Below are 10,292 nucleotides of genomic sequence, written 5' to 3'. Positions count from 1 at the left end.
TGACAGAGTTGCCAACGTGCCTTAAATACAAATGTTGGGTTATGGGATAAAATGTAGTTAAAACGGTTGTCTTATAAACGACCAGCGCTTTACGGCATTCGTCCATCAGACAGTCAGGAGACCCCAATTTCGTTGAATACAAAATTATTTATCGGAAAGCATAAAAATTAACACGCCGGTGCCGGTTTTGTTGTATAAAACATCGAAGACGAAGCTTTGTGTACTAAACAAAGCCATGGTGGGGCCACCGAAGAGGAAGCGTAATAGGTACTAAACACACAGCCATGTTGGGGCCCGCAGTGATGGGTGTGTTTGCAGACAGGTGGTGAGGTCGGACGAAGGCAAAAATTTGGTAAAGAAGAAGTCAAGGCGGAATAGACAGAGGTGGTGTCTACTGGCGTAAATTCAGGCGCAGGCGGTGACGGTACATATATCTGAGGAAGGCCCTTCCGAAGCTGTGGTGAAAGAATGCAGCGGCGTGGAACAGAAGTAGAGAAATCAAAGGTGAGTACTTTTGTCCATAACTTTGAAACTCATGACATGGTGCAGGAAACAGAGAACGGAAGAATGGGGATGGATGGTTGCGGCAGGTTAAGGTCATTTGACCTTAACCAAGAACCTGAGTGTGACCGACACACATTCATTGAAGAAAGCGGTGGTTCAATAGGAGGACACGAAGATGAGGAGGCCAATGAATTGGTGGGCGCAATAGGCGTGGATGACGTAATGAAATTAACATTTGACACGGAAGAAGAAGCTGGGGAATTCTATAATTTGTATGCGAAACTAAGCGGATTTGGGATTCGTAAAAGTAATGGCAAACGAGATGCAGATGGCATTTCAAGATTTAGAAAATGGGTATGTTGCTGTGAAGGTTATAGGAATGAAAAGTGGTTTAATTATGAAGACCGGAAAAGAGAAGCAAAACCAATCACAAGAACCGGGTGTGGGGCTTGCTTTCGCGTGAAATATGACATAGAATCGGTAAAGTATGTGGTGACACGCTTCATTATGGAGCACAATCACCCGCTGGCATCAGAGGCAAGTGTGCAACACATTAGGTCGCATAGAAAAGTGAGCGATGCAGAATATGCGCAGGCAAAAAGTCTAAAGTTGGTTGGGGCCAGAATATGCCAGATAATGAAACATTTTGTTATCAAAGCTGGAGGGTATAGTAACGTGGGATTTTGCATTAAGGATCTGTATAACCGAATGGACGAGGAACGTAGAAAAGATATTTTTAATGGCGATGCAGAAGGGGCACTTGGGTTCTTGGCAGCGAAGAAGGATGCCGATGAGATGTTCTTTTATAAATATGATGTGGATAACGAAGGAAGATTGGCAAGGTTGTTTTGGGCAGATTCTAAATCTCGTGCGGACTTCAGTGTATTTGGAGATGTATTGGTGTTTGATACAACATACAAAACAAATAAATACCGCAAGCCACTAGTTGTACTTGCAGGGGTAAACAACCATTTGAACAGTACTATTTTTGGCTGTGCCCTGCTATCAGATGAGAGGATTGAAACATATGAATGGGTGCTAAGTACATTTGTAGAGGCTATGAAAGGTAGAAAGCCAGTAGCAGTGATGACAGATGGGGACAGTGCAATGCGAAGAGCCATAAAGAATCTTCTCCCAGATGCTTGTCACAGGCTATGTTCGTGGCACTTGCATAGAAATGCACGGAGTAATATTCGCTGCGAGGAGTTTAATAACAGGTTGTATAACCTGATGGAGAGAAAGTGTAGCACTCTTGAGTTTGAGGATCGGTGGGCTAGGTTGGTTAATGAATGTGGGGTGGTAGAGAATGAGTGGGTGAAGGAGTTATACCGTAGGAGAAGGTTATGGGCAGAGGCCTATTTACGCGGTAATTTTTTTGCAGGTATGAGAAGTACTCAAAGGTGTGAGAAAATGAATGCTTTTTTGAATGAGTACTTGAATGAAAAAATGCGACTATATGAATTCGTTAGAAGTTTTGATTTGGCAATAGCGTGGCTTCGACATACTGAGAGCAAAGCAATTCACACAAGCGAAAACACAAAACCAGTCTTAACCACAATCCTGCCCGAATTAGAGTGGAGCGCAGCGGAGGTGTTTACAAGGAATGTGTTCTTCATGGTGAGGAAGCATTTGAACAGGCAAGGACTTCTAATTTCTGAGGGCTGGAGCGAGGATGGAGGGAGTCGTACGTATTATTACTCGAAATATGGTGGACACGGAATAAGTTGGAGGGTGGATTATGATAGGTCAATGGAGAATCTAATCTGCTCTTGCATGAAATTCGAGTCAAAGGGGATTCCTTGTGCTCACATGTTTCGCGTGATGGTGGTAGAAGGAATGAACAGGATCCCAGAAGCATGCATTTCGAAGCGGTGGACAAAGGGAGTTTACTGTAGTAATAATGGAATGAAAGCATTTGTTGCAGACGAACAACTGACACAAATGGCCAGATATGGCACTTTAAAGTCCAGCTGTAATACTATGTGTTACTATGCCTCCTACATGGATGACGCGTTTAATGACCTGCAGCAGATGTTTGACAAGCATTCCGTGGACCTAAAGGAGAAGTGGATTGACAGGGGATATGGGGGAGACGGATTTGCAATGGATTCAAGAGTGAGGAACGATAGAAGTAGAAGAACATTCGGGCTGTTAGATCCCAGGGTGTCACGGTGTAAAGGTGATCACAAGCATGCAGAAGCAAAGAAGAAAAGAAAGTGTGGTCATTGCAGGTACTATCGGAATTGCATACGTAGTTATACAGTAGTTAATTGATATAATACATGAAGTGGACAGTGAAGGTAATAATGAAGAAGTGGGTATTTTTCGTTCTTATTATCAACAGTAGCAAATAAAAACATAATTAAATGTGCATCCAAAGTTGTTGGCAATGCAAGAAAGTTGAAGTGGTGTAATGTTAGCATTGTGCTTAGTTGACGTGATTACTTGTAGTCACAAATTATTTGACATGTGATATATGGGTTGAAGATTGCAGGCAGGGCACAACCAACGAACATGCCCATACAAAAAGAATTCGCACAACACAGCAGTTCATGATGATTATATGGAAAATTGTTTGGATGACTCGCTGGAAAAATCATTTGAAATTGGTACGGGCTGGAGCGACTCAGGCGAATGGAGAGGACCTGTGGTTGTACCACAACCACAGGGTAGCGGTGGAAGGGACACAGTTGGCCAACAAAGAAGTCCAGGAGAAAGATGAGGCACTACTGGAGGCCTTGCTTCGGTTTGCAGTTACGCAATAAATAAGGCAGGTTTTGGTGAGTAGAGGTGCAAGAGTAGTGTTTCCATGAAACAAGTACGAAACTGTAGAAGGGGAACGGTTTGTATCTTTCCTTCGCATTAATTTGTTTTGAGCATGAGAAGGCTACAAGGTATTCGTGAATGTGGGGGTATGCTGGGTACAGGTTGTGGTGGTGTTTAAAAAAATGTGATTCCGTTACCATTGAAGTGTAAATAATGTAAGTTTGAATGTGTCATGGGCCATTGTAAGGTGTTATGACGACAGCCACTGAAGGGTAGTAAACAGTCATTGTACTGATGCAGTACCTGTTGGTAAATGGCATTGTTGTTCTTATTTCACTGCTGTTGCGTGTGTAAATCCTATTATATATTCTTATACAATGTGTGAAATGCAGAGGTTGAAAGAGATGGTATGGTTGTGCATGGAAGTAGCAGCCGTGACGACAGACAGGTTACAGAGCAACACCGGCTTGAGGGATTGTCTTTTGTTATGTATCGGTGGGGTGAAGAGTATTCAAGGTTGCTAGGCCATGGGTAAGTCATTGTAGTTCCACCGAAGGTTGCGTCGTAAGCAGTGCAGTAGCAAATAGTGCTACTGCACTTGGGTAATATTCTTTCTGTCAAGCCAGTAAGCCTTTTTGACAGTTTATACGAACCTTAATCCCGAGCAACCCTCAGAAGCAGGTAACTGTTGTTTATAGGTTAATAGGAGAGTAAGTAGTTGACAAATTGTTTATTAGAGGAACCAAAGTTGTTCCTTTTTTGTAAATAGGAAATTAAGTGGAAGCGTATGTTGCGCAAAATCTCTTGGTGGGATAGACGTTTCCTTAGTGGGTACTTGGGAATCAGCTTCAGTTGCCCAGCTTTTGTAAACTGGTGCCTTACGCTGCTGCTATAAACTGTTTTTACGATATGGGCTGTTTGTTCCTCTCATTGCTATCCAAACCAATGACCGAAAAGGCCCAACGCCTTTTCTCTTGCCCATCGTTCCATTCAGGTGTAGGAACAGTAACATCTGTTTCTCCCGATCTACTTTCATTGCTCACAATGCTTATGCGTCTCTTCAGTGCACCAATAACAATGGTATTATCAGTTATATGTATATATGTATATTAATTTATGTAATATAATTAATATTATAAATTATACTACTAATTATACAAATGTACTAATAGAAATTATTAATTAGTTCGAGTAACTTTACTAATACATTTGTACTAATATATTTAATTAGCCAATAACTATCAATTACGATGTGGTTTGTAATATATTTATTAGGGATAATTTAAGAAACCTCCCCTGAGATTTGTGACACTTTCAATGGCACCCCCTGAGGTTGTAAAAATTTGACTGACCTCCGTTGCCTTTGAGTTATTGGGTCCCTTAGCTGACATCATGAAGGCGAAAATTACAAATATATGGTATGAAGTTGGGATTTATTAGTGATGTTGGGGATTATTATTTACCATTTAGTTGGGGAAAAAGGCATCTACAGTGATTACTGAAGCCTAACAACAATGTCACAAACTTAGAGAGTAATACATGAAGTAAAGCTGGATTAGGGAGTAAGGCACCATTTTTAGAAAATGGTACAGTTTTTTTGTTATGAAACAAAAAAATGGTAGGTTATCTACGTAATATAAGTCAAAAATAGTTTAAAAAGGAAATGTCCCATAAAGTACCAACTCTTTATGGCTTTTGTGTATTACATGAATGAAGTACCACGTTTTGTATGAACATTTCATTATAAATATTTGAAGTATTTTGTTAAATACTTAAAAATTTGCAAATACAATTCAAATATATGGAATGAGAGATGTTTACGAAAGGAAAACTAGCATTTTTTGAAATATTTAATATAAATGAAACATTTTAAAGTAAACAAAATAAATTGTTTGCTATAATATACTAGTTCTTTACGGGTTTGTTCCATTATATGAGTTAAGGACTAGCTGTTTAAGAGTAATTGACTTCGAAACAGAAGCGCAACTTTGAAATACGCTATTTTAATTTTAGTAAATTTGTTTGTATATGAGAAATTGGTTAACTAGCGCAGTGAATTGAAACCCTGCTTATATATCGTGTTGCATTGATACAAAAGGCTTTTGTGTCATGATATAAATAAGCTGGAAAAATGTAATGCATTAAATGTTAAATGTGAAGATTTATAGTAACAACAAGTTTCATTTAAATTGTTTTGTTGTAAATATTTAAGGGTTAATCGCACTTTATCCCCTTTAAGTATAAGCTGTTTCTCACTTTACCCCCCAACGTTTGTTTTTCCTCAGTTTACCCCCTCCGTCAGCAATTGCACCGTTAAAAACTTCAAGATTTCAAAATTGCCATACGAAAAGGGCCGTTGGTTTTAGCTGACAAAAATGCCCCTCAATGGTGTCTGATGCTTTTAGCCTACTTTTTCCCTCAAAGAGCCGTTGGTTGGTATTAGCCTTCTATAAAATGTGGTATTGTGCAGCCAATTTTTCTCATAAATTTTAGCAAATTCCAAAGTTCCTAAAATTTCTCTCCAAAGTTCCTAAAATTTCTCTTTGTCAACCAAAAGCATCATAAAATGTCACAAAGTGTTTCAAATAATGTTGAAAGATCACCCCAAAAAATGTGGGGATGTGGTAAAGAGGCACCATTGTGCACCTCTTGGACACTTGAAAATCCGGAAAGAAGATTTTACGGCTACTCAAATTACAATGTAAGAATTTTTCATTAATAATTTGTTAATATTGTCTTTAATTTGGTTCTATACCTGAATAAGTTAGAAAGAGTTTAAACAACTATTTTTTTTTATTTAGAACCGACATGCATGTGGGCACTTTTCAACAATGGATTTAAATTTATTTTTAACCGACAAGTAAATTTCTATTTAAGGCACCTTGGGTATTCTGTGAGTATAATGGATGAAAAGTATAAAGAGTTGGTCTTTTATTCAATAATGGATTTATTTTTATTTTATCCGATAAATAAATTTATATTTATGGCACCTTGGGTACTATGCTGTTGTAATGGAGGAAAGCCATAAAGAACTGGTTTTTTATTCAACAACGAGTTAATTTTTATTATATCCGATAACTAAATTTTTGTTTAAGAAAAATGGGTACTCTGTTCTTATAATGAACAAAAGCTTTGAAAAGTGGGGCTCTTTTATTCAACAACGGGTTTATTTTTATGTTATCCGACAAATAAATTAGTATTTAAGAAAAATGGGTACTCTGTGAGTATAATGGACGAAAGTTATAAAGAGCTGGTTTTTTATTCAATAATGGGTTTAAATTTATTTTATCCAATAAATAAATTTCTATTTAAGGCACCTTGGGTATTCTGTGAGTATAATGGATGAAAAGTATAAAGAGTTGGTCTTTTATTCAATAAGGGATTTATTTTTATTTTATCCGATAAATAAATTTCTATTTATGGCACCTTGGCTACTATGCTGTTGTAATGGAGGAAAGCCATAAAGAACTGGTTTTTTATTCAACAACGAGTTAATTTTTATTATATCCGATAACTAAATTTTTGTTTAAGAAAAATGGGTACTCTGTTCTTATAATGAACAAAAGCTTTGAAAAGTGGGGCTCTTTTATTCAACAACGGGTTTATTTTTATGTTATCCGACAAATAAATTAGTATTTAAGAAAAATGGGTACTCTGTGAGTATAATGGACGAAAGTTATAAAGAGCTGGTTTTTTATTCAATAATGGGTTTAAATTTATTTTATCCAATAAATAAATTTCTATTTAAGGCACCTTGGGTATTCTGTGAGTATAATGGATGAAAAGTATAAAGAGTTGGTCTTTTATTCAATAATGGATTTATTTTTATTTTATCCGATAAATAAATTTCTATTTATGGCACCTTGGGTACTATGCTGTTGTAATGGATGAAAGCCATAAAGAACTGGTTTTTTATTCAACAACGAGTTAATTTTTATTATATCCGATAACTAAATTTTTGTTTAAGAAAAATGGGTACTCTGTTCTTATAATGAACAAAAGCTTTGAAAAGTGGGGCTCTTTTATTCAACAACGGGTTTATTTTTATGTTATCCGACAAATAAATTAGTATTTAAGAAAAATGGGTACTCTGTGAGTATAATGGACGAAAGTTATAAAGAGCTGGTTTTTTATTCAATAATGGGTTTAATAAAGAGTGGTTTTTTTTTCTTTTTTGGTCGGCAGATAGAGGGAAATTTCCCTCTATTATTCCGGGGTAATTTTGGAAACTTGCATTTCATAAACCAGCATATATGGGTATTTTGGGTTGTTTAGTGTTTTCATAAGGATATTATTGTCTATTCAATATTCCGTTATGTGCATTAGAGTTGACTGTTAGTTTTTGGGGTAGACTGAGGAAAAACGAACGTTGGGGGGTAAAGTGAGAAACGTCATATACTTAAAGGGGATAAAGTGCGATTAACCCAATATTTAATTTCACTGCAAACTTCAATTGCAGGTGAAGAACAATCTGGGACAGACGAAAAATAAGAACAGGACTAAATTAGTTAGTTGTGGGTATAACTGTTAACATATTCTGTGTTAAAGTTTAAAATTGTCAGAGTTACACAACACACGTGGCGATTGCTCACAGCTTGGCTTTGTTGGTGGGGACTCCCAAGTAGTTTGCATACTCATTCCTCCGGCTACACATCCTTGTTTGCGGGGAGGGGCCATGGGTGCTCAGCCTTTGGCATTATGAATTCGCTGACATTCGTGAGCTTTGCCTCTACCAAGCTCATCCGTAAATGTCTGCGTCCCGGCACTTGTGTTCGGACGCTTACAAACACATGATTCCCGTCCACCAACTCCACCGCGAAGGCACCGTTTCCCTGTCGCCTTTTGGAGCTTGAATGCAGTTTCCAAAATTACCTGTATTTGACGTAGCCTTTGGTCCAGCACTTGTGAGTTGTCCGACACATTGGATGCCAAACGAAATATTTCTGCACTTTTTTCTAAGACTTTTTTTCTCAGGCCCATGCACTGAACAAGCAGGTCCTCGTACCAGTGTCTAGGCACCTAAGCGGGAACAAATGGGTGTATTAACACAAATTGCGCAAATTAAATGGCGGGTGAAGTACAATACGAAGAATGCCATACCACATCACCAACAGCACATGGAAGAGGCAACCCTATTACATCGCCACCAACTCTGTGAATGCCCTCTTGCTCCAGTGATCCATCAGTTTGTATGCACAAAACAGACCAGGGAGGGTAATTAATTGGATGTTTCAGTGACGGTGTTGTAGCCTCACTTAGTGGCAACTGGTCACACATATGAATTACGCACTCCTTCCCACTGGGTGCCAACGTGGAGGAAGTCATTGGTTTCATTAGCCTGCTGCGCACAAACTCGTCATACGTAGCATATGGAGGGGGATCAGGGTATAGGCTTGCAATGGGCAGTCCATGAAGCACATCATGTAGCCTGTTTCCCGAAATTGTATCAGTGCTGTACATATCTGATGGCCGATGGGGAGGTTGCTTTGCACATACACCTGCATACACCTGCCTAATAACCCTCTCGCCCAGGTAGTAAAATCTTCCCATGGGGCCATCCAAAAGCAATCTCGTTGCAGTTAGTTCCTTGGATTTGAGATACCGACTCGGCAATGCCATTGCAGGGAAGGGCAGCCAGTTGACCTATGACACACAATTCGATACTTGCGTAAGTACATTTGGTTTGTTCAACAGGCGGAACAAATTCATAACATTAAAATAACACTTCAGCGGTAGAAACTAATGGATGTTCTAAGTACGGGAACTAACGTCTTCCGGGTTAATGGTGTCAATTGCGCGGCGAAAATGTTCGACCGTAGACGGTGATTGTCGGTTGGCTCTATTACACGAGCGCCATCGCCACATTGTGGGCAATACGTCCCTCTCGTCCTGTTTGAGTTTATACGGACTTAACTGAAGAATTTCATAAGCCCACACCTACACGTGGTCGTACAAATTATGTCCACCGTTCGAGATGAACACTAACTGACAGAAAAGTTTATGTAACGGAACATGGAAATGTGGAATTGACACAGAGTGAAGGCAATTCTGGACTTACCTCCCAAACGAAGCAAAAGCCGCCAAGGCTTTTCGTCAGGCGTCGGGAGACGGCGGACATAAATCTGTACAAGGTTGCCATCCCCGCCCCTCCCCAGTTATAATCCCCTATACGATCTACGTCCTCCAGCGCAGGCAGACAGCACAGGTTAATTGTTTCGGCCGTGTTGCTAAGTAAAGTGCGGCCAAGCATGTGTAGAAAGAAAGCTCTAGTCAGATGTGCCAGCTGGACGTCGTCGTTCTCGTCAATCGCCTTGTCTTTGTAGAATGACAATATATCGGTAACTCTGATGGCACCGGCAGAAGCAAAAGCTGGCACCCAACCCAATTGCTCCTTGATGTAATTGGCATTTTCCCTAACATTGTAATCCCACGGAATGGGCAAGCCGCCCACTGCAACACCGGTTATACAGGTGAAGTCCAAGGGTGTAAGTGTCATCTCTCCGAAAGGCAAGTGGAAGGAGTTTGTTGAGTCCCACCATCGCTCCGCAAGTGCGACAGGCAACTTCCTATCCCTATCGGCCAGGGGCAAGTGGCTCAGAAAATCCCCAAACCCAGCACTAACAACTTTCGCGGCCACCTTACGAGGCAGCCTCTTCCACCACTCCATAATTTCGACTGACGACCCTCTAGGATAAATTGAATAGACTTCCTGTGCATTAATGTACAACCAATTCAGCCATTTATATGTACGTATAAACCAAATGAGGAGTTAGGGCAAAATAAGCACAAGTAATTGCAGCAATTGATTCTGCAACATTTACCCCCTGTGCAAGGAAAATGTGTGATATGTGGGTTTTCCGATCAAGCAGCAGTTCTTGCGAGTGTTGTTCATCACGCGGTGGCCGGTAGCGATGGAGCCTGCCCATCGCACGGCTGTTGGAGTTGGATTTTGGACGAATATTGTGACGGCGCAGCCTATCACAAAATCCCTGTCGCCCCACCCGCGATTATGAACAGCTTTG

The 10,292-nt window shown here is 39.8% G+C and overlaps 1 protein-coding gene across 1 annotated transcript; it reads left to right on the top strand.

Annotated features, from left to right (window-relative positions):
• The first annotated feature begins 468 nt into the window (after positions 1 to 468).
• On the top strand, positions 469 to 3,269 carry LOC113766471 (protein FAR1-RELATED SEQUENCE 5-like). The gene is made up of 3 exons (XM_027310662.1): positions 469 to 504; positions 550 to 2,735; positions 2,999 to 3,269. The coding sequence occupies exons 1-3, from the start codon at positions 469 to 471 to the stop codon at positions 3,267 to 3,269; spliced, it is 2,493 nt and encodes an 830-aa protein (XP_027166463.1).
• The last annotated feature ends 7,023 nt before the right edge of the window (positions 3,270 to 10,292 follow it).

Source organism: Coffea eugenioides, chromosome 3 (assembly GCF_003713205.1).
Source record: "Coffea eugenioides isolate CCC68of chromosome 3, Ceug_1.0, whole genome shotgun sequence".
Classification (NCBI taxonomy): Eukaryota; Viridiplantae; Streptophyta; class Magnoliopsida; order Gentianales; family Rubiaceae; genus Coffea; species Coffea eugenioides.
The sequence above is the reverse complement of the archived record's forward strand: the minus strand, read 5'-3'. Positions and strand labels throughout refer to the sequence as shown.

What these genes read in the sequence shown, in the direction of transcription:
- LOC113766471 (XM_027310662.1), top strand. Translation starts at nt 469, where the DNA reads ATGCAGCGGCGTGGAACAGAAGTAGAGAAATCAAAG. An exon ending in CAGAAGTAGAGAAATCAAAG is followed by an intron (nt 505 to 549) that starts GTGAGTACTTTT and finishes GACATGGTGCAG; the next exon opens with GAAACAGAGAACGGAAGAAT. An exon ending in AGAAAGTGTGGTCATTGCAG is followed by an intron (nt 2,736 to 2,998) that starts GTACTATCGGAA and finishes TGAAGATTGCAG; the next exon opens with GCAGGGCACAACCAACGAAC.